Source organism: Xiphias gladius, chromosome 17 (genome assembly GCF_016859285.1).
Source record: "Xiphias gladius isolate SHS-SW01 ecotype Sanya breed wild chromosome 17, ASM1685928v1, whole genome shotgun sequence".
In the NCBI taxonomy this organism is placed as follows: domain Eukaryota; kingdom Metazoa; phylum Chordata; class Actinopteri; order Istiophoriformes; family Xiphiidae; genus Xiphias; species Xiphias gladius.
Window position 1 is genome coordinate 18276944 of NC_053416.1, and position 24907 is coordinate 18301850.

Sequence of the window (24907 nt, forward strand, 5' to 3'; positions counted from 1 at the left end):
GGCATTCACTAAGAAGACTCCATGAGGTTATGAGGTGGGTAGCTGATGGCTACTGCAGAGGAACGAATCAGCCACTTGTACCATCAGACTGTTCATAGTCTCAGGAACAAGACTAGAAAAAAGTTATCATTTAAGTGGTTGTATTGTACCAAGTTAATTCAATAAATAATAAGGATCATGATTTTTTCATATATTACTGTGTATATTGTATATAATTTACAGACAGACAGAAGTTTCATCATGTGGCACAACTACTTTCCATTCAAAAATTTAGCTTTGTAGTGAGGATTGGCGAACAATAGGTTTTACAGTGGCATTTGAGCAATGTCTGACTGATATACAGCCACGTCCTTCCCCTGCTATATATTCTTTCTTTAATGCGCTTCTTTGGCAGTTAAATCCCTCCTCACATTTTGCCCTGTTTCCAACGATAATTAGTTGACTGGTAAAAAGGGACAGTTATCAACCTCACAATGCCCGTTCCAGTTCTGAAGAAGGCAGATGACAAATCACTATAACAAAGAGAAGCCTCCATCAGTGGGAAGAGAGTCAAATCCTCTTGAAGGCACTTGGGCAGACATCCAGCTCTGCACAGGACTGTGGCTCCAGTCGGCTTAATTAGAGTCTATTCCCGCAGGAATATTTAGGCTGATCGTCCTGCAGCTCGGTCCGGCTCAGGCTGGCATCAAAGAGCGCAGCGCCGACCTGCTCATCCAGACAGGCGGGCAGCAGGAGCCCTGAGGATGGACAAATAAAGATAATTGAGACCTAAGACAACTGCTCTCCCTCTTTCTGTCTGTGTCCAGGAGTTACAGTTTGTCTCCTCCACAGCACTGAGAGATGGCCCCTTTATTTCGGATTATATAGTCTGAATATTAAGAGGTAAATACAATATACAGATGTAACAGGAGTCTGAGTGCTGGGTTTATTTGTCTGTTAACTATGGTTCATTTGATTGTAATGCACCAGCGGGGCAGGAAGATGATGTGCTACGATTTATTTTTAACTACAAATTTTAAAACTGTGTCCATATTTACAGGAGAGCATCCTGCTGATACACAAGTTCCTTACCACTGGTTTGAAGATTGCACAACAGTTTTGGATTTTAGTCAAGATTTTTCCATCGCTGCATAGCCAACATTAGCATTAACAGCTGTTTACTTATGTCTGATACTCTTGGCAAGCGAGCTTTATCAACGCCACCATCCGCTACCGGCAATAAAACACGTTTGGAGGAAGAGAAAACCCACATATAACACCTATAAAGGAGAAGATTGATATTTTTGGAAATACACTACACTTACATGCAGAGAATTAAAAGAGAAGGTCAGCATACGACTCTCATGTCTATATGCTAAATATGAAGCTACAGACTGGAGACAATAAACTTAGCTTAGCATAAAGTCTTGAAACAAAAGGGGAAAACAGCGAGCCTGGCTCTGTTCAAAGGTAGAAATATGGAGTGGAGACTCCACAGCTCCTGGCCAAGAAATAGTCACGTAACTCCTTCATATTACTACAACTTGTTGTTTTTATGTTTTTGTTTTTCTTTGGATTAAATAAACATGGCCAGTAAGATGTCAGCGACCTTTATGGTAGGTATTTAGAATCATCATGCTAAGCTAAGCTAACTGCCTCCTGGCTGTCGCTTCATATTTAACAGACAGATTGAGATAAATGTAGTGTCAATATTCACATGTAACTCTTGGCAAGACGGTAGGTGTATTTCCCAAAATGTCAATCTATTCTTTTAAATGCACCCAGTGGAGTTTTGTTGTAAATAAACACAGCTATGTCTTTATTAAGTACTTCTCACCAAAACACATTGTGTGTATCCATGATGCTGAGGAAATGTGTTGAGTGTGCTTCTTTCTTTATAAAAACATTTACTTTTTTTTTTTTTTTTTTAAATCCTGCATTGTTTACACCCATGTCTGCTAGCTCGCTGTCGTCTGCGGGCTAGCAGACGACTTTCACACGACTTTCACACAGACTTAGCAGACGACTTTCACACAGACGAAATTCACACGGCTTTCCAGGTGAAAACATTAATTGTGGAAAATATTTGATAGGACATGGCATCTAGACTATCATTTCCATTCAATGAGCATTAAAAATGTAGGAGCTAGTCAGTACAGGCGGTGTTGCAGGTTCCTTCTCACAGCGCTTCTTTTCCCTGAGCTGTAGAGACTGTTTTGTGAGAAATGGATTTTGACAGAGGGGAAGATATGAGTCCTGGGATACTAAAAGTGTTGTTCTCTCAGTGACGATAGTGCCTGACCTCCTCCGGGTTCCTGGTGGTTTCACATACTTACCAAAAGCTATTATCCCAGGGGAGAATGAAACTGGAGCATCAGGATCATAAAAATATTTGTTATGCCAGATGCTTTTTTTCAGAGCAGCACAGGAGGGATAAACCCCACAGCAAATCAAATGAAATTATCCTTTTCAAGAACAGGCATCATGCTCGTTTACTGAAATGAAAATAATAAGATAGACTAATAAAAATTTCTTTGTAAACAGTACCTGAAAACTTGAGAGCTCATAACAGATAAAATTTGTAAGGAATTAATTAAAGATTTTGCTCATATTATTAATTTTACCGTAAATCATTACCGATTTAAGTCTTTAAAGTTTTTTTTCAATATTTTGATGGTAGAGCACATTTGAAAGGTAATATCTTTTTGAAAAATTTGTTGTACTTTAAACAACCTGATTCAGCAATCCCTAATATTTGTAATATTTTTTTAAGAGCTCAATATACAAACATTATGATCTTTTGTCAGTATGGTAAATCTAATGATTCCATCATATATTTATAGAAATTATTGTATAGTATGATTTTCCTTTTCTTTTTTTTACATTTTAGATGTTTATAATGAAAACACAGTGATTAATTAGGTAAAATCAATGTGATAATGCAAATAGTAATAATGATTCAACAAAGCCAGATTTATAATAACGGTATAATAACGGTTGTGGACATCTCCACTCAGATCACTGGGGGCGTTACAACTTCTGTTGTGCTCTTGCACCAAGTCTGATCTAGTTTTAAAGAGACTGCATCACATATTATGAGGTTCTGTTATTTTCATTTGACCGTTGGTTATATTTAATTATATTTGATCTTCATTTAAAGTGTTTCATGTTTATTTTTTAAGTCAATTGTTTAATTTATTGGGTTTTACACAAGTTTTTAGTTAGTATGTCAGTCAGAGCTCATGCAGTTTTTGGTGTAGTTGCAAAAAGATCAAACACGAGCCACCTCCAAGAATCAGCCCACTTTCTGATTTACCGGCCGGATTTCCCAGCTTCAGAGTACTTGTCAGTGTCTGTGCTTGCGGCCAACTTCATGACCACCAGTGTAAGTCAAAAATATTGTCAGGTTGTTTTGAAAAGAAATGCTTGACACAAAAGCCAAGTGGTAAATCTGTGAACCAAATATGCAATTATAGTGAATAAAATCAACAGTGAATGACTATGAGGCAAAATGACAATTTGGGGGCTGAAATGCAGTGGCTTTACATTACAGCCTTACATTAATTCTCTAATTTCACGAATAAAATGTTTGAAATGTTTGACTCATGACTGCAATAGCTTGTAGTATTTAACAAAACGCTGCAATTTAGTGAAACTAGAACCATACTATGTGTTTATGAACTGTGTTCAGAGTACTTTGCATTCAATATAACTTTTACTTCTCCTGTTACTCTCCAGTAGACAGCCAAATAAAATAGAAGCACTCCCACATTATTATTTGTTTTTGTGTGCCTTGTAGATACAGTAACCTATAAATGTTTACAGCTGATTATTTTCTAACAGCTAAGTGACTTTTCAGTCAGAAACAGCAGTTGGAGTGTCACTTTTTGATGCCCATAAAGAAGTGGGAAGTCTTGTGCTTTCTGCCTGAGTGTGCTGCTGACAAACAGGAGTTGTAGCCAGTCACTCCAGGCGCTGTAGCTTAATTAAGTGCTTGCCATGTTGTTGCACTTGGGTCACTGTGGCTTCCTCTCGCATGGATGAATAGCAAATTCAAAGCTTTTCGAGACAATTTGGAAGACAATAAGCAGAAAAGCTTCCAGGAATTTTGCTTGTGAGGAATAAGCAGGATGTGCAGCTTTCAGAGTCGGCGGTGGAGGTGCAAAATGTTGAACACAATGAAATCGTTTTGCATTTCCAAGGAAGGTAATTGGATTTATTGTTGAAATTGCTCAAAGTGTATAAGCCAGTCAGAGGGACAACCTTGGAGCATCAAGGACGTTCTCTCTCTGGAGACAATTACAAGACATTTAGGCAGAAGTAAGCAGAAGGTTTTAAATATTTTTTTCCTCATCTGTATTCAAGTTCTTTATGAAATCTCTTCAATATGGTATCACTTTCACTCTGGACATTTAACATTTAGATGATTTCAGTGCCTGAGTGTACTTATCAAAACTGTGGGCGAGTGTAGAAAGTGAAAAGACGGGAAAAAAAAAAAAACCAAACAACTATCCACCCCCACAGTATCTTTTTGAAGCTCTGTCCTCTGCAGTAGAGAATCAGAATCGAGGCAGATATGGAGAGAGAAAGCGAGTGCATGTGAAAGGGTGAGATAGATAGGGGGGGGGGGGGGTGGGGGGGGTGCTGAAGAACTTTAAAAGAAATCAGCGAGTGCAGCTCTCTCTTTGTCTGCTGGCTCACACAGGTGCTGTACAACGTTTTAGGTTTAATTAAGTCTCTTGCGCGACTGAGGCAAGCGGAGCAGGAAGGGGCAGACAGTGGAGCACAGGCAGCTGCACAGAGAGAGAGAGAGAGAGAGAGAGAGAGAGAGGGAGGTTTGCTGGAGCCTTGACCTTATTTTACATGTTGAAGTTAATGGAAAGGAACAAGCACTGTCATCGCAGTTTCTGTGTGTGCCTCATACAAAAACACACAAATGTACAAATGTGCCCACGCGCTTCCATCTTGCCCTCGCAAATGTAGCTTTAAATGTCTTTCTTTTTTTCCTTTCTTCCTACCAACTACTGTGTGTTATGAAATTGAAGGTCTTTGTAATTTCTGAATCTCAGCCTCTCTAAATGTTCTCAGTGTTTTGAGATGTGTATGTGACTCACTGTGCGTCTCCTCCTGCGACTTGTAGGTGGTGACCTCGGGAAAGAACAGCAGAGGATACCACTATATCCTCGCCAACTTGGTGAGAGCTCGCAACATCAAAAAACACAGTAACAAATGCAGAACACCACTACTCAGTGTGATGCAATGCAGTGCAAGGAAATGCAACACCCTAAATCATATAGTCAAACTTAGTCCTTTCAATATCTACTTATAATAGATTTACAACTGATTGCCTTAATTAAAAACGAACTAAGAAATACACTCAAGTAGTTTTTCGTTGCTACTAATGATTCCTTGCTCCACTACCAGCCAGTTTTGCTCTTTGCTCTCAGGGTTTTTCCAACATGAGTCTGGACAGGGTCTTTTCTGGTGGCGCCAACATCACAGGCTTCCAGATCATCAACCCAGACAGCCCCATCGTCCAGCAGTTCCTCCAGCGCTGGGAGCGCCTGGATGAAAGAGAATTTCCAGAAGCCAAAAACACTCCACTGAAGGTCAGTGAGGCATAGTGCCAATGCTGCAGTTACATTTTATTTAACATCTTCAAAGATACTTTTTCTCTCTCACCATCTTCTTCCAAGTGATAATGGAGTAACTCTGCCGAAACCAGCGAAATATCTTTTCACTGAGAGGCTGCTAAAATAACTTGTCACCTGTTTATCCTTAAATAGAGGCGGCTTTCGTGCTCAGACAATTTTCATGTCAATCATAATGCAAGGCTTTTATTTTCTTCCGTTTTACATCAGTAGCAATGCTCTCTGTGTATACCAAGTACTGCTGCAGAAATTATAACCTCGCTGTGATTCCAGTACAGTGTTGTGTTGGGTCTGCATGATATAACTGGTGCGTCACTGGGGTTTCTTGTGGCCTCCGTCTCAGTATACATCAGCACTGACCCACGATGCCATCCTCGTGATTGCGGAGGCCTTCCGGTACCTTCGGCGGCAGCGAGTGGACGTGTCTCGCAGGGGAAGTGCAGGCGACTGCCTCGCCAACCCCGCTGTGCCCTGGAGCCAAGGCATCGACATAGAGAGAGCCCTCAAAATGGTAGGACTGAGGGCGCTTGCTGTCTCTGTAAACATCTCTGATTTTTATTTCATTTACCCTATGGTTGAATCTTTGCTTTATCTCAATCCTCACTCTATTGCGCTTCAAAAGTTTTCAATTTTACCTTTGTGGTATCTAACTGCCATCTTGAAAGATCACTTAGCACCAAACCACAACTCTACCAACCATGACCTATAAATATAGTCATTTATAACAGCTGTTGGGTAGACGTGCACCTAATTTGTAAATTTCATGAACAAGTGCTGTAACCAATCCAACACCGTATTTCATTCCACCTAGCACATTAAAACTGTATTATTTTTAAATGCGCCCATTTCTTACTGCAATGTGAGAAAATGACCAACTTAGTGATCAGTGACGTGCTTCATGCTTCCTGTATCCCCAGTCATTCTGACCTATAATTTTTTTTGCGGCTCAGCAAATAGTGAAAGCAATGTTTCTCGTACTTTAAAAATCTGTCCTTTCCCATACTTTTGCATAATTTTACGGACTTATTCCCCTTCCACATTGATCTGATTGATAGAAAATCAGGCCTGATAATCAATCGAAACCTGACTGTCATAACACTTGCCTCTCAATATAGACTGGGAATATAAAAACATGATGCTATTGGAAATATGTATCAAACAAACAATAAACCTGGGAAACCAAAAGGCAGTGTGGACGGGATATATTAAGACCATTTGTTGCATGTTTTTATGTGGAGTTTGCTCATGTGCTGAACTTGTTTACTTGCTGTATGTAAGGACCAGGTGTCATCATTCTTTTCTTGGTGCCTGGCAGGTCCAAGTACAAGGTATGACAGGAAACATCCAGTTTGACACATTTGGTCGGCGATCTAATTACACAATCGATGTGTACGAGATGAAGTCAGGAGGCCCCAGGAGAGTAAGTGAGCACATAGCCTTGAAAAAGTCTGTCATCATTTAATTAATGTGTAATTACTTTTTGCTAGCGTAGCGTACGAAATAGATACTAGTGCTGTATGTTAATAGATACAGGCAAGTTTCAAGCAGCCTTGTGACTTGGATTTTGATTTTTCTTGGCATATTGGTAGTACATGAGTTGGGGTTGAGTCTGATTTGGACAGAAGCTTCCAGTAGCCCAGTCCTGCAAAGCCAGCCCAAATCGTGTGAGCACACATTCCCCCTGAGATTTTGATCTGGAAAACATCCACTGAAAATTAGCTGAGCCCTGCAGATAGAAGCTGGTCCAGTCTACGAGCTTTTGGGGAGTGGTAGTTTAGATGATGACATGGCTCAAAACTACGAACTAAGTGTAGATACACAATGAGGCATCACTCTGCTACTGCAGGGCCTACTTTTTGCCTCACACTTACTCAGAAACAGATTATAGTCGAAAGTTTGGAAGCACCTTTCCAGATGGGCTGCCATGAGTTTCCAATTTGAAAATTTGATGATAAACCACTGACAGCTCAGTGAGTGGTGTATTTGTCCAATCAGTTGTCTGATATGTTTCATGTTGATGCCTGAATAAAGTACATAACTGTCAGTCACTTGAAATGACATCAAGAAAAGCCTACACAGCTGTGGCAGACAACAACAAGCGATGTGAAGTTTGTGGGCTGGCTTTGCAAGATTAGAGCTAGCTGATATTTTGTATGTATGTATTTGATATTTAAATGTGACTTCAGTTTTCAGCGTTTTCCTCATGGAAATCCTCTGACAAAGGCTTTACCAGAGCAAATCTGTTCACAAACACATACATCGACCCTTATATTGGAGGTTAAAAGGTTATTTCTGAAATGTTTCTTTCAGTAATAGAAAAAAAAATATTAATAATAAATTTGAAAATGACTTCAACAATGGCTGTTTAAAACAAAAATGATTACTTTTCTAATTTCAGTTGGACTTTAATACATTGATGTATCTCCAGAAAACTGGGGGTCTCACTGTGCCCACTGCCCTGCCCTCGTATAATTGAGCAGACCAGAGGCAAAAACAATGCCGCCTGAACACACACACAGAGACCCACAATGCTTGGCTAGCTCCATGACCCTGACCTCTGACAGGTTCCCCGCAAAAGCTGGCACCAAAAGGAAGTGGCCCCATTCTGTCCACATAGCTCAGCTCACAAGGCAACATACTGTACATCGTAGCGTCCCTTAAGTCCAAACACAGTGTGAGACAATCTGCAGTGACAACGGAGTGAGTACTGTGCGTTATAGCTACCAGAATTAGGAGACATTGATTTCCTCTTGGCTGAATGTATCAGATTGTAATAGAAATAAACATCATCTCAGGTTCAGCAGACACAGGCCAGTGTTTGTTTTTGTGTTAGATTATACTGTGTGAGCTATGTGTAATATTAATAGAACAGTACAACAACCTACTGCACGGGCTTGATAAGGCACATTCAGACGTCGGTTTGTCTCACTGGTATTAATTTTATCAGTTTTACAGTGCTCCATTGGTGCTGCTTTCCTGTTATATAAGAGAACATTAGCTGAACCAGGAATAGATTACTCCTACTCTGCTGAAGTGTAACTCAGGTGAAGTGAGGAGCACCACTACAAGCTTTTTATAAAATTGTACATCAGTCAAAACCAACAGTGTCTCCAGCTGTACAGATAGAGCCGACCAACTCACAAGTACTTGGAGGCTCTACTGTAAAAAAAAAAATCTCTTCCTGCTTCTTGTAATAACTGTGAACCTTTATGTCATTTTCAGATCGGCTACTGGAATGAGTACGAAAAATTTGTATATATAATGGATCAACAGGTCACCAACGAGTCCTCTTCTGTGGAAAACCGAACAATTGTGGTCACTACTATTATGGTACACTCTCAAGCAGGTTTTAAGTGTTTCACCTTAAGATTTCTGCCACTCAAGGTCAAGGTGTCCATTGTTGCAATCTGTCCTGGGAGGGTAGAATTATTTTATTTTCAGTTGCTTTCCATCCACTCACTACATGTTGAAACAGTCGATTCACAAAGAGTGTTTCAACTGTATCCGTGTGGGTGCCAAAGCATTTTGGTTTTTTTATATTACAGTGGGCTGTTGTAGTAGTGACATCACAATAACGGCTTTGGTAATGATAATTATTGAGATAGACACCATCGTATTCACATTCAGTGCATACGTAAGTAAAAATGTTTCCCTCTCATTAAGTAAAATGTCAGTGACGCTGGGGACAGATAGTCAAGTCAGCTGTGTCTCCCTGGAGACATGAAATGATCTGCACACAAGGAGGACATAAACAGCCACAGGCTGCAGCCTTTGGCTGTTTATCCCTCTATTCAAATTTACTTCAAGTAACCGAAAAGTTTGGCACTGAATTGTAATGTGAGACTTCTCTTAAACCAGTGCTCCCAGTACATCAGGCCCAGGTTTAGACACAGTGCTGGTTAGACTACTTACAGACAGTAGTTGCAGGTTAGTAATCATTAGCCATTTTAAATGTACGATAAGGTGCGCCTTATCTTACATTTAAAACCATGGCCTCTCGTTCCTTCTGACTTTGCCTATTATGTTTTCATCTTAGGCAAATTCAGAATGTAATAGTCATACATTCTCATTTCAATGTCTAGAAACTCATTATCCTCATGACCAGACTGGGAATACACCAGTTTTCAGAGTGAGGGAAGGGAAACAGAAGAGTTGTGTCATTGCATTATTTTCTCAATGCCAGGCATGCCTTTGATTTGAATAAAGACAACTTTTATTTTCGATGCATCAAAGTCATCTCATTAGCTTCATCTTGCTATTCTTATGTTCCATAACTTTAAAGATAATGCCATTTTTAATGAAAGGCCACCCTATTATTACAGGGTGCAAATCTTTCATTTTGCCTTTTATAACATTGTACGTGACTGCAGAATGGAAGAGAAGGTGAAGAAGGAGTAGTTCAAACAACAAAGGAGTAAGGCTGTTGGATACTGTAAAAGCATTACGTAGCAGTCTCCTCTGAAGATGACCTCTATTGTAAGTCAAATAACATCGGAAAAACATGTAAATGCCCTATGACAAAACAAATCCCTGTTGCTGAATATCCCAGGATGACATCAGTTCATCTAAAGGACGTTAATGGCAAACATGTTTTAAATGTTGGAGGACTTACATGATACTGTACTGAAATCCAAGGCACAGAGATGATGGGAATTAGTCAAACAATATAATCAAGAAAAAAAGCAGATTATTTTATTGTCATGAAAGAACAAATGAAAAGCAAATGGAATCAGTATTACAATTTATTTGGACACTATTTTTCCAATGTGGCTCACACTTTTTTGCACATAAAGTTTGTTCGATGAATGAATGAATATCCATGTTTTTATGAGATGTCCTAAATCTCTCTGCTGTCGCTGACGTTTACTTTATGAACTGGAAAAGTGTTCCATTCAGCTTGTCCTTCCCCTTGTGCCATGCTGATGTAAAGCACATGCAACCCCCGCCTGTTGCCCATTTCCACAGCTTTAGATTTTGGTAGCATGAGGGAGCCCTGACGTCCTGCTTTGCCTATTTTATATGTATTAGATGCTTCTCTCCTCCCGCTGGCCCAGTTGGCCTCTTTACTGCAGCAGTGGCCCCCTTTTCCCCCAGTAACATGCCTGTAACTGATGCTGTCTGGATGTGTTTAACCTCTGCTCTGTTTGTCTTTTTATGTTCCCTACGTGTTTTTCATCCCTGCATGTGTGCATGCTACAGTACCAATCAAGGCCCGTGACCCATGAGGTCCGGCCACTGTGGATGTGTGCTGCCTTTACTATGAACTCAAAATTATGTCTAATTAACAGGAAGCTCCATATGTGATGTACAAGAAAAACTATATGCAGCTGGATGGGAATGACAGATATGAAGGCTACTGTGTCGATTTAGCTTCTGAAATTGCAAAACATGTGGGGATAAAATATAAGCTGTCAATAGTGCCGGATGGGAAGTACGGAGCCAGAGATCCAGAGACCAAGACGTGGAACGGGATGGTGGGTGAACTTGTTTATGGGGTAAGTGTCAGTCGGCCTGTGTTGCTAATAAGGGGAAGGGGGTTAAATCTTCAGCTTTCATCAATTCCTGCTACTTAACCCTCAGATTTTTTCAGATTGTAGTAAAGCAACTTAAATGTCTTGAAGTACCTTCTGCATTTGAATTTGCATAGAATAGGTTTTATCCAACTTCTTCAGTCCATTTTCAGAACCAAACCAAAAACATATGATGCAAGTTTATAGTGAATATTACCTTATAAAATATACAGTTGTATCAGCTTCATTTCACTCAGCCCATCCTTGCCGACCAAGTGAATCTGAATCGTCTGACGACTGTGAAAGCTGTTGCATCTGATATTTCAAAGATAATTGTGATGATCAGTCATGTAAAAAAAAACAAAAAAAAAAACCCCATCTAATTTGAAAGACAGACAAAGAAATGCTGATATTTGGTTTAAGTGGACTTAGTGAGTTTTAGAAATCACTTTTTCAACTGTAAAATATCCTTGGTTTTAATCATGCGTCTTGTGGCTCACTCACACTTGAACTGGCTTTTAACAAGATGATTTGCATCTTTTATTAGACCTCAGCTGCTGAATGAATAATGTTAAAAAGATCTCGCAAGGCAGACTGGCATCCAAACAAATCTGCATGCAAACAGTGCTTCAGTGCAGATTTCTCAGTTCAACACCTCTAGTTTCTGCAGTTATGACTACACCAGTATTAATAGCGTAAGTGAACAGAGAGGACCCCCTGTAGTAATTGAAATGGCCATGGCAAGCCCTCAGCTATATTTCTGCATCAACAATGAATTTGTATTGCCATTAATTAGCCATTCAAATGAAAATGAACTCATACAAGAATAAATAATGGACAGCTGCAAACGTTATCTAAGATATGAATCATGTAGGTTAAATATTTATGTTTTTACGTCAGAATGGGGCCCGGTTACAATACCTCTCTCCCCTCAAAGCATCTCACTGCAAACGTTTGTCACTGCAGTGAGATGCTAATTGATGAGCCTGTCAGGCATTGCAGAGGATCTGATGGAGGTGAATTTTACAGGCTGATTCACATTTCGTGGACTGCTTATACAATCTCCTCCACCTCTGTCTTCCAACCCTCTGCCTGACGGAGGAGATTTGGATTGAGACAAAGACATTAGCTAACACAAAAGCTGAGTGACTCATTTTCAAATGGCAGCTTTGCTCTCACTGGGGTTATCACAGGTCTGTTCCTCAGTACATTCTAAGCTGCTGAATTTCACAGTGTCCAATCTCTTTATTCCATGAATTCACTTTAAAGCTGAGTCCTTGGCCACGTATATGCGATTATAAGACAGTGTGACTTTTAAATAGACATGGTTATTGGTTTGACTTCAGGTTTATCAGTATTTTCTTTATTAAATCAATATTTAACACTTTGGTTGATTATTTATAATTTCTTTTGTAAGACTAACTCCCTGTGTGCCTGTTCCCATTTTCACAGAGAGCTGACATAGCTGTGGCTCCTCTAACTATAACGTTGGTACGGGAAGAAGTGATAGACTTCTCTAAGCCCTTCATGAGCTTGGGCATCTCCATTATGATTAAGAAGCCTCAAAAGTCCAAGCCTGGGGTGTTTTCCTTCCTGGACCCACTGGCCTATGAGATTTGGATGTGTATAGTTTTTGCCTATATCGGCGTGAGTGTGGTGCTCTTCCTGGTGAGCCGTTTCAGCCCATATGAGTGGCATCTGGACGAGAACGATGAGGCCAAAGACCCTCAGAGCCCCCCAGACCCTCCAAACGACTTTGGGATTTTTAATAGTCTTTGGTTCTCCCTGGGAGCCTTCATGCAGCAAGGATGCGATATCTCACCAAGGTTGGTTGTTGTGTTCATTCTTCACCACCTCTCAGTTGTCCCCATCATCTCTCTGCATTTTATAGTCCCATACATTTAGTACATCTCCATCCTGCCATGGTGCATATAGGTTATTTTGAGCTTTGGTACTGCTGCTGTCCACCTAACCTCATGCTTCACTTTACTGTACTTTCTTTCCCCATAAAAAACCTCTCTCTACTGTGCATCCATTTGTTTTCAAGCTCAATGCTGACAGTGATGCTTTGCATCCACAAAATAACTTATATCCACCATGCTGAGGGCTGTAAAATGCACAGGGGTCATCACATTTCATTCACAGTAGCTACTTGAATTCCCCATGACTCTTGGAGGGCTACCGTGTTTTTGCTGCATGTCCCATTTTACGGTCATCAACTTGGTGCATATAATGTATTTTGTGTGGAAAAACCATCATCAGCACCGTAACTACATGATATATTTTCCCAATACAACGGCCATCCAGTCATCCCCTCTATTCATTCAACCGTCCATCTCTTTACTCATCACTGTTGTGGTGTCCCTTACCTCTTCTTCAAGGATTCCTGCTTTTGACATCCTTTCTTCTAGGAATTTCGAAGATTGGAGAGAAGCTGGTTGTAGACCAATGACAAAAAATTCATTGATTTTTGAATGGATTGATTAATGATGCGCTGCTGGGAAAATGTGGGTTTTGAGTTTGAGACAAGTAACATTCTTTCAGGTTTTATTATTTTTTAAGGAAACACAAGAAAAATCAACTCAAGTACAAACAAAAACCCACTTTTATCCACTTAAATCCTAAATGTCAAGATTAATGACTGCTTCTACTTTCTACAATTACAGAGAGATGATTGCTGCATGTGAGGGTTATAGATTTGATGCCACGGGCGAAATATAAGCTGATGTTCCCAGGTCTATAGTTCAGCATAATTTAAGTCAGTTCTTCGAAGAAGCACAGAGGAAGCAGTTTCTGAAAAGCTGGAATTAGAAGTTGTGGGTCCACAGTTAATCAAAAGAATCGATTAAGCAGCAGATGGGGGATCTTACTCTGGCACCAAAGTAGTATAATTTGAATGGTGATACTTTGAAACTGCTGATTCTGTACGTTTTGCCAAACAGTGCATTATAACTTAACATAGACCAACAGTTTCTAGGTCGCTGTAATCACCAAAAGAGGAGGTGTTTTCTCTGATTTCCATACCTTAATCCCACTTTCTGTAATCTGTAGTGCTTTTTTGTGGCCAAAACTTTGCCTCTGGCTCAATCATGTTTAGACCAACTCAAGTCAAGTGTGGTAAACTGACCTTAATGTGACCTTTTGGATAATAATCCCTATTATTGCAGCCATTTACAGATAAGTCTTTAACAAAATCGGCTTTGAAAAACCGTCTCTTTGAAAACCTTGATGATAGAGTAACAACATACTGTAGATTTTGAATGCAACTCTGAATGACAAACAAACAATGGACAAACATGTGAAAGTGCCACGTGGATAGCATAGATACATAAATAAGCTCTGAAAACAATATACAAGGAGAAATCAGTGATGAAATGCAAATGGACCCAGCACTTACAGCACTGTCACACATTCAGAGGAGTATGTAAAGTATGTGATCAGAGGGAATAGTCAAATTTAAAAATATGAACCTGGGGTTGAACTGTGAGGCACAGATTTGAAGTTGGAGCCTTTACGCTGATGCGAAATCTGTGAAGAATTGGTTAAGTACCCGGTGAGCAGGATGGGAGCACCTGTGTGATGGAGCGGTTTGGCTCATCACACCCCAACTTCAATAACAGACAGACACATGGCACTTTTACTTCAGAATTGTTGTTTTCTCTGTGGTCTAAATTTGTGGTGGAGAGTGTTATATTTTTCAGTAGAATAACTACTGTAGATCACACACTAACAAATGCCTGCACTCAACATCATACACTGGCTGCAGCAGAGACCACAGCTAGATAAACTGACTACCTGGCACCAGAGAACGTTTACAGTTACTTGGCAACGATAAGTTGAAGATCGGGAGCAGGATGCTCCCATCCTTTTGTTTTTGTTTTATAAACACATTGTCTTTCACCAAAGACAAGAAATATACACAATATTCCAGGACTCTGCCTTCCCTGGAATTAAACTAAGTATTATTGGACTGCTTCTGGGGTGTCACAGGTCTGGATTTAGGTTGTAGTTGGGCGGAGCATTTTTGGCTATTTGGGAGGGTTGCTCACCTAAATTAGTTCCAAAACTAAATATGAACACATTATATTGAGTAAATGAGGCCTATTATTACTTTCAAAGATTCGATCAGCTGTAGAGGCTGCTATATTGAGTTAATGATACTAAACTTCAATTAATTTATGCAAATATGTGATAGCATGGAGCACCAGGGACATGGAGATAATATTGTGGTTCTCTTCAGATAAGTTGCATGAACAGTTGATCCAAAACTATACCATTTCTCAAATGAAGGAAAGAGCTTTTTCAGCAAATTCTGAGCTGATAATGTGTCATACACTGGAGACACAATGGAAAATGATCCTCTTTCCCCTCCTTATATAGATTTGAGCACACTGCTCTCGTGTCTCTGCTTTATTTCCTCCTCTCAGGTCTCTGTCTGGGCGTATTGTCGGAGGAGTGTGGTGGTTCTTCACCCTCATCATCATCTCCTCCTACACGGCCAACCTGGCTGCCTTCCTCACCGTGGAGAGGATGGTCTCTCCGATCGAGAGTGCCGAGGACCTGGCCAAGCAGACAGAGATTGCCTATGGGACGTTAGACTCAGGCTCCACTAAGGAGTTCTTTAGGGTGAGTGTCTCAACTGGCTGTCAACTATGCTGTCGCTGCAGTGTATAACAAGAGCTGCTCTAACGGTAGTTGATGTTGTCCAAAAGCACAGAACTGAATTAGTCTCTCGAGCTTTCCTGTGGGTTTTGATTTATTACCTGCCAGGTAATAAATAGAATGAATAATCAATAAAAGAATGTCTAGAATTGTATATTTTCCCTGATACAGCGCTTCCAAAGTACTAATACTACAACTACACTTGATTAATTCAGCACATCATAAAACAGTGACACACTGTTTTATAAGAAATGAATTAAATATTACTGAGGGAGTAAACAGCTAGAAGAAAAGTGATTTGTTAATTTATTTCACAGATGATGATTAGGGATAAATAGTGAATATAAGCTCTATTTTTTAAGTCAGACTTTAAGTCAAGACTACTTTGCCTACCGCAAAACTAAATTACGGTATCAGGCTTAGGAGGTAAAGCCTGTTATCAGCCTGGATGCAAATCCACTTGTCCACAGCATTAACTTTGGTTCTCTCTATCAAAATCAAAAGTTTTTTCTTCCAGCTGTACACTTTCTGGCAACAGGAATAATTCAGCTATGCAACTGGGACAATTACGCTCCTTCATCCAACCATAAACCAAACTGATTAGCCTCATGGCACTTCCACTAATATGTAGATTAATTTTTATCTCCACAACGGATAATTGCTCCCAAAGCAAGGGTGCAAATACTCAAGGTCACACAGTTCTTAAACATCTTGTAATAAAAAACGGATAAAGCTGCAACCTGAAAAACAGTAATAATTCAACATCAGTTAGTTCTAGAAAAGCAGGTGACTGATTGTGTATGTCTTTAATAAGGTAATCATCTTGACAATCATGTGTCAATTTTTGAAATTCTGCATTAAATTGTGAAGCAGTGGTTTTGTCTTGACCTCTGAATTGCTGCCAAAATCTCTGATTCATAAAGAATGAAGTGAAAGGAAATGACAGTTCAGTCTGATATTCAGGCTTGTTGTGTAAAAACTTTAGAAAAAATAACTTTCAAGAATAACTACATGATGTCATTATTATTCCAATTTGTGGGCCTCTGTCAAAAAACTGCAATCTCAACGAAGGCATGCTATTCCTCAGAAATGGAAATGTCATTCACATCCAATGTCCGGCACTGAGCTGTGCCTATTTTTAGTCCTTCTCTGTCTCTTGGTCTGATTGCTCTGAGTGAGTCTGAGACATTTGATAAATACAAACCCTGCACTCCTTTAGATTTGGGAGTTATCGTGATGGTACTGTCTGCTGGTTTCAGACCCTGCCGCAGTACTCACGGAGTTATAAAATCACATCTTACACTCTCTTCTGCGGTCTACGGACAGCTAATGCAAATGTGCTGAAATACAGTGAGGATAATACAGTGTGTTTCTATTAGATTTGCTTATCTGCTCCATTTTACACTTGCTGCTCGCAGGAGAGGGCTTTCTTGTTAGCACAGTCAGTCAAAACCTAATCAAATTAAAGCATGTATAGTTCTCCGGAGAAAAGGCAAAAGACATGTTTTGGTAAAATTTTTAACTTTGGGATGAATTATTCCTATGCTTGCTTGTGTGCTTAACAGTGACAGGGAATGATTTTGCAGGGATGTGACCAAATAGCAGCGTGTGTAATGTTTCTGTGACCCAACCGATTTACAGTATAAAGGCGTTCAAGCAAAATGACATGATCTGCTGTGCCAAGCTGAACTAAAGCTGAACTGAGGCGGAGCAATCCCCGTGATCAGCGTTGAGGAGGTCATCTGTAACACGCTGTCGCACGCACTGCAGTGCTTTAACACGTTACATTATGTGTGAAAAATTTGGCTGTTCAGAAAAGATATTATATTGCAAAGAGAAGGAGAATAATACAAACAAGAAGAGACCGCAGGAGAATCCAAGTAGTTGATTACCACTGATTTCGAAAATGACACCAACTGTTTCAGAGATCTGTTTAGGAGATGCAGGAGGGTGTAGCGTTTTCGAACAAATTGCAAAATAAATGTAGCTAATATGGCCCATCCTGAATCACATAGCTGACAGTGATTCTGTGCTGATTTTGTCTTGTTTTACTGTGTAATAATTCAAACTAGACTTCTAGGAGAGGCTCTGTTATTACGACCGGAGGGGGAGACAGCAGATGAGATATTAAACGGGCAACTAAAGTTTGTTTGAGAATGAGTTATCGTGTTGTACAAGAGATGATGAAGTAAAGAAAGAAGATTTTGTAGGTGGCACATGTATCATCTCGAGACAGACCCCTTTTTTTAATTAAAATGCACTGAAATATCAAACTGATTATTTTAGAGGCTTCATGGTGAATCATCACATTAAAAGCCAATCCATAAGCAGCAGTTCCATTCTGTGGATGTGCTAATCAAAGAAGTATCTGGCAGGCTGTGATTTGTCAAAGGTGCTCCTGAGGAGATAATTGACAGGCATGTAGTGACTTCATCCTAAATGACAAATATTCTGCTTTTCTTCCTCCAAACTGGAAATGTCAGAGCAGAGGAGCCATTCTGGGCAGGGGTTGATGAAATCTGGTGATGAAAAGCTAATGATTAATAGGAGCTGCAAATACAGTGATCTTTAGAGAGGATGCATCACCTAATCCAGACCATAAAGCCTCCTGGGGGTCATTTCGATGACTTTTATTTTTCATGACTTTTATTTAAAACACACTTTGCTCTCAAGACACTGAGCTGTGCACATCCTTGGAGTTGTAGTTTTACCTTAGATAGATTTGAACTTTTTGTTTCTATTCTCATCTAGATTGTTTATATGTATTTATTTCTCTCTGATAATGCGTCATTCAAACCATTGGCATCAGGCAGCAGGGAGTTGGCTTAGTTTAGCTTAGCATAAAGAATGGAAACAGGGAATCTAGCCTGGCTCTGTCTACAATTTCAAAATCTACCTACCAGAACCTCTAAACCTATTTTTTTCATTTTTGTTTGTGTACAGATTAAAACAAATAAAATACAACATGCTAAGGCGGATTTTTTTTCACCCTTTCTTATGTATTCGGACAGAGCTAAGCTAACTTTCTCCCTGTTTCCAATCTTTATGTTAAGCTAAGCTAATCGTCTCCTGGTTCCAGCTTCCTATTGAGCATACAGACATGAAACTGGTATCAGTCTTCTCATCCCCATCCCTAAATTCCCAATGTAAAACTGTTTCTTAAAAGAAATTTCTGACATCTGATCCTCATGTTCCACACATTATTTTGCGATTAATTGTTGCATATTATGTTTCCTCAACCTTCGCCTGCTTATACTTACAGTAAAGTTGTGATTTGATTCATTAATAACTTTGAATAAGCTGCTGATACTGAAACAAACTTGTTGCATTTGGTTTTGTGTTATACAGTAAACAATGTTAGATTTAAAGTTAGAAGTGTATTAAGAAAATGGTTGTAAGAAGTGTATTCTTTCACAATGTGAAAGTGTGTAAGGATATGACCTGTCTGTTAGTTAATTTGTTGTTGTGGTTACACCAGTCATTAATGAAGAATCATTTGCTGAATAATTTGTCTTTGTTAAGCCACGACTGCTCTAGTGAGAAGATTTCTCAATGGATATATCAGTCTGACAGCATGAGGAGTTTCACAGATTTCAACACCCAGCTCTTGACAAGCATGCATCTTCATGTAACCCAGAAAAGAATTGCTGTTTTCACACTATGGTCCAGCCTGTCATCAGCTATTATTGTCATGTTAAGAGTGTTTACATGAACACTCAGCTGAACTGAAATCGTGCATATGTCAGGAATGATTCACTCACTAGCCCGAGCCCGCAATCCATTACATCTTTGGTGAATTATTTATATTGCAGTACACAACACTGAGCTGACATAGTTAGTCAGTTCACTCCAATGTTTTCTTTTACTTTCACCTACCAGACGTGATGTGAGACTGACTCACACAGCTGCTGAACACACAATCTGGATAAAACTGGATACACAGACTTGATTCCTCTATATCAAATACTATAAATAACCAAGTAAATACATACGACAGTTCCCAGTTATCAAAGTTTCGGATGCTTGTCAGATGCTTATTCACTTTTCTACTTCCTGTTTGACAGATTATGAGCTTGACTGTCATGCTGTAAACACGATTCTGACAAGAATACATGTGGAAATATGAAAAGTTTCGACCCAAAAGTTCCGTCTGAGCTGCTTCTCCATTTCCAAGCTCAGAATAGAAGGTCACATTAGCCCAGTTTAATGCAGCTTCCCATCCATTTTTCCCCTCTATTGTAGACAGCTGTGTACGCCAGCTCCCTGGTGGCCGGCGATCAGCCTCTCGCTGGCCATTTTTAGCAGCGTACTGAGTGTCAGAGCAGGGCTATGCTGTGCATGTCTGTAGCTGCTCCAGCTGGCAGCTGACTGGGCCAAAGAGGTGAAGCTGTCAGTCGTGAAGTGAGGAGGTCAAATGTGTTAAAGACAGTGCCATTACAGAATGAATTGTACGCACCGTCAAACAGCAAATTACACAAACTATTCGAACTTCTATTTGGCTTTATACCATGTGACCAAGTTAGCACAGATTACTGAGTGCCTGATCATTCATGATATCAGTCTTTTTATTGTATTGGATTGGTTTATGTTAGTGTAAAACACCAAATTACAGTAAAAACATTAGCATTTTGGGAGACTGATCAACCAGTTGTTCTTTTTTTCTCTGATTGCGGGGGTCATTTGGATAAAGCGACCAAAATGATGAAGACTTTTCAGCTGCTTTTAAAAAATATCTACTCAAAGGAGAGCTGCATAGGCTTGACCATAGCAGAAATCACTGTTCGAAAACAGTGATTACAACTAACTGTTTTCACTGTTACTGTGTTCATTTGGTCCCAAGATGTTAAAAACCAAGACAGACTAAAACATGATCATGTAACATGATCATATTTTCATATTATGTTACACAATAAATGACTAATTTGTTTGAATAGTAGAAATCTTTCATCTCTTTAATCATCCTTTTCTCTTTGCTGTACAGTATGTTTTATCATTATATACTAAAATACATAACATATACAATATTATATGACATTGTATATATAAATTACATAATATAAAACATATTACACAATTATAATAATATTTGATAATAATCTAGTATTAATCATCTTTATTTAGTATAGATCAAGCCCAAAAAGGATATATCAAAATACCAGAATACAAAAATGACATTTTATGTAGTCCAACTGACTCAACTTAATTAACAACTTCTGAAAATTCTTTAAATGATATCTAATAGTAGATTGTTCCACAGCAGGCTACTGGTATAAAAAAGGACCTGTTGGTTGCATCACTGACTTGAAGAGCTTTACATTGAGGAATGTATGTGAAGTCCTTGCACTTAAACATTCAGTTGAGAACCTACAGCTCAATATTTGTAAGTGTATTCAATCACTACATATTTCAAGCTGTTGTAGCATCATGCTGCACAACAGGTCATTATTTAAAAGACACATTTAAAATTTCCAGAAACACCATAGTCAAATCAAGTGTACTGATAACATGGATTTGTAAAAGGATTGATCTGTTTGAATAAAAATCAATGATCACCATGATGACTGTGAATCCAGCTGTGAAGTGCTAGTAGGAGCACACACTAAGGAGGAGGAGGAGGAGGAGGAGGAGGTCAAGGCTGTCTGTTAATATTGATACCAAACATGGTCTGCAGTTTGCTTCTGCTGAGCTGCCAGACTGTCAGACTTCAGGCTGCTGGCAAAAGGCCCACTACCTCTGCTGCACTGTTTGCATTTAAAGGGTAAATCCACTCTGAATTACAAGAGGCAGAAAACTGTCAGTACATTGCCCTCAATGTGCTGAAATGTTCAAGCATATTGCACTTCAGCAGGTGCTTCAATGACTGAAAACACCTGCTGTCACTTTACTGATTGGGACATGGAGAGTAGCCGCAGCAGAAGCAGCAGCAGCAGCAGCAGCACTTTTTTTTCCTGTGTGATTCAGACTTGCTTTAAAGTAATAGTTAGAAATGTAGGGAAATTGGCTCATTTGCTTTCTTACTGAGCATTAGTTGAGGAGATTGATACCACTCAAGCATGTCTGTGCATTAAATGTGGAGCTAGAGCAGGGAGTTGATTTTGAGCTTAGCATAAAAACGTTTTGTTTGTGTATTAAACAAGTGTATTGAACAAGTGAGATATAACATGTTAATTAGAGGGTGAGGTTATTGCAGGTTTTTCTAGGACAAGGAAAATGTCCAAAGAAAATAATAATAACTCTTGGGAGGGCCTTTCATTTTTTTAGTAAATGAAATATAAGATTCAGACCCTAAGCTAAGCTAGTCACCTCCTGGCTCTAGCTCCAAACATAGGGCACAGAGTGGCATCAATCTTCTCATGTAACTTTCAATAAGACAGCCACTACGCCCTTTTCCCAAACTAACTACTGCTTTAACTCCAACCTACAGTGGCTTATTATGAATGTTGTCATGGTTGTCGATGTTGTATTAAGTGCGTAACTAAACTGTTTCTGTCTTCTCTCTGTGTCCTCAAATGCAGCGCTCCAAAATAGCAGTTTATGAGAAAATGTGGTCATACATGAAATCAGCAGAACCCTCAGTGTTTGCCAAGACAACACCAGACGGGGTTTCCCGGGTACGAAAGTCGAAGGGCAAGTTCGCCTTTCTTCTCGAGTCCACTATGAACGAGTACATAGAGCAGCGGAAGCCATGCGACACCATGAAAGTGGGCGGCAACCTCGACTCTAAGGGCTACGGTGTGGCCACACCCAAAGGCTCTGCATTAAGGTGGGTGGGATAATATAACAATATCCTCCATGTTGTTATAGTATTCCACCTACCCTGATGTTTCCTTTTGTCATTCTCTTCTTCCTCACTCCTTAATTCTTTTTTCCCCCAAGTGCATCAATGAGTGAACAGTATTATTTAAATTGAATCAACATGTTCAGCCATTTTCTGTTCTGTCCGATGTATCTGGTTTGTGTCTGTGTTACTTTCTTCTTTCTCTTAAGGTTATTGGTATACTAGTCACATGCAGTAAATCCATTTGAATGTTGATGTGCACCGTCACCTTCCCCAACCTTGTTTGTTTTGCTCTCTCCCCTTCAAACTCTCCTCCCTCCCGGTTTCTATGTTGCCCTTTTGCATTGCTTCTAATTCAACACTGAAATATTTATTGAATTAATTTGCTACTTAAAATGCTGGTCTGTCGGTTGTGATGAATGTTAAGCTGCATGCTGGATGTTCTTATTTCTAATTCAACAATGACAGAATGTCCCCATCCCGCACACTTCAGTTACAAGCAATGTAACCCTCCATGCCACCTCTCTAATATTTAACATTTTCTTTGCTGTAAAAATGCTTCTTACCCTTCCACACCAGTGAAATTCTTTACCAATTTGTCCCTTCCGTGCTCCCCTTATGAACCATTGATATTTATCACTATTTTTTACTAATATTCTATTAGATTTCTCACGGACCTGTTCATTTTCTTACAAGTTATGTTTTATCGTTTCAAGAAATGCTGTTAACCTGGCAGTGTTAAAACTGAATGAGCAAGGCCTCTTGGACAAATTGAAAAACAAATGGTGGTACGACAAGGGAGAGTGCGGCAGCGGGGGAGGTGACTCTAAGGTCAGCCTCAATGTCACCAAAGTCGGGTATCCTAGAACAGAGTAATCGGCAAGGCTGTCGTCACTCACTGTAAACTTTGGGCCCAAACACACGTTAAGAGGTTACTGATAAATAGGTTTGTTTTTCCATTTTTATCGTGCAACTGTGATCAACTGGGAACCCTTTACTTGGCTAATGGAGGAGAAAAAAGCCCAACAATGTGAAATAAGTGCAGAATTAGAACCGGAGATGATCAGAAAACTGAATATGAGGAGTTTATAATCGTGCTTGTGACAGAATAGTTGTTTCTGTGTTTTTGGCCTGTGGTTATGAAAGACAGAAACAAGCTTTACCTCTGTTTTTTATATCTACAGGCCAACAGGAAAGCTTTGTGTCTTCATATATGGCTTTCAAAATACTGCCAGAAGGATTAAAGCGAAGAAACAATCTAATTTCACCTGATAAGTATCTCCAATTTGATCGACGTATGCACTCTCCAATTAGCTGCCTGGGCGTTAAGCACGGGAAACAGCGTTATCTTGAGGGGACTAAGCATCACAGGCAAACGTGAGAATTCTAATGACAGAGTGACAACTAACGGTCCAAACTTTTTTGTCCAACATCCTCTCACCGAAATCCAGCGTAAGACTGACAGAAACCTTTGGTTGGTCTTGATCAAAGGCCAGTCAAAGTCTTTCCATGGCCACCCTGACCTGGTAAACCCTGCAGTAGTAGAGTGTAAGATATGACCAGGGGCTCCATTTGTACAAGAGGATTTGATTTGAATCTTACATTTGTTTTAAAATGCATTCAGACCTTAAAGTGAGACTGTGCAAGGTTTGCTGAACAGTAACCAACAAAGAAGAGGATTTATGTAGAAGAAGAGATTTTTTCATACCATGTGCACATGCTCTCCAGCATAATACATAATACAATTCCTTACTCACACTACTTTAGAGCTGTGCACATCAGGCTCAGCTCTGCAGAAGAACTGGGACCTTTTTCCAGATCAGTGTGTCTATAAAATACTGACGCTGATGAGGATTTTTTTTTCAGTCGAATCTGTTGTACAACCTTTCTATAAATGAGGCCCCTGATCTTGTGTTTCAGACGCCAGGGCTAGGTAAAAGCCCTACTGTGGATCCATCTCTGCCTCTGCTCTTCAGCTTGCCTCATGACCACAGCACTCTCGGCATATTGTGAGAGAAGAGACGAGGCAAACTTTGCTGTTATGAACTGTAGTCATTCATTTCTGAGTGAGCAGGACATGGATACTACCATTGGGATAACACAAAGAAGCCGTCTCCTCTCGCTGGCAATTTGCCTCAATCCCTCGGTTAGAACAAGAGTAAATGATCAGTGTAACACTATCGCATCTGACTGCCATATTTCTTTGTCCTTATTTCACTTCCAGAAATGCATGTGTGGGTAATTTAACAATGACATATAAAATATATTGTATGTAACTACCACTGAGAAAATATGACATTCACAGCATAACACAAAATTAATGAAAT

At 39.6% G+C, this 24907-nt stretch overlaps 1 protein-coding gene across 5 annotated transcripts in view; it reads left to right on the plus strand.

Annotated features, from left to right (window-relative positions):
• The window catches only part of gria3a (glutamate receptor, ionotropic, AMPA 3a), a 69235-nt gene that overhangs the window by 36106 nt on the left and 8222 nt on the right, over positions 1-24907 (plus strand). For 2 of the 5 annotated variants that reach the window (XM_040150915.1, XM_040150917.1), the window contains exons 5-13: positions 5120-5173; positions 5427-5588; positions 5974-6141; positions 6946-7050; positions 8853-8960; positions 10919-11125; positions 12593-12966; positions 15568-15766; positions 22318-22565. In XM_040150915.1, coding sequence (XP_040006849.1) covers positions 5120-5173; positions 5427-5588; positions 5974-6141; positions 6946-7050; positions 8853-8960; positions 10919-11125; positions 12593-12966; positions 15568-15766; positions 22318-22565 — 1625 coding nt within the window. Of the gene's footprint in view, positions 1-5119; positions 5174-5426; positions 5589-5973; positions 6142-6945; positions 7051-8852; positions 8961-10918; positions 11126-12592; positions 12967-15567; positions 15767-22317; positions 22566-23296; positions 23412-24500; positions 24833-24907 lie in introns of those variants that run through there. The other 3 variants (XM_040150920.1, XM_040150918.1, XM_040150919.1) reach the window with 3 other exon arrangements.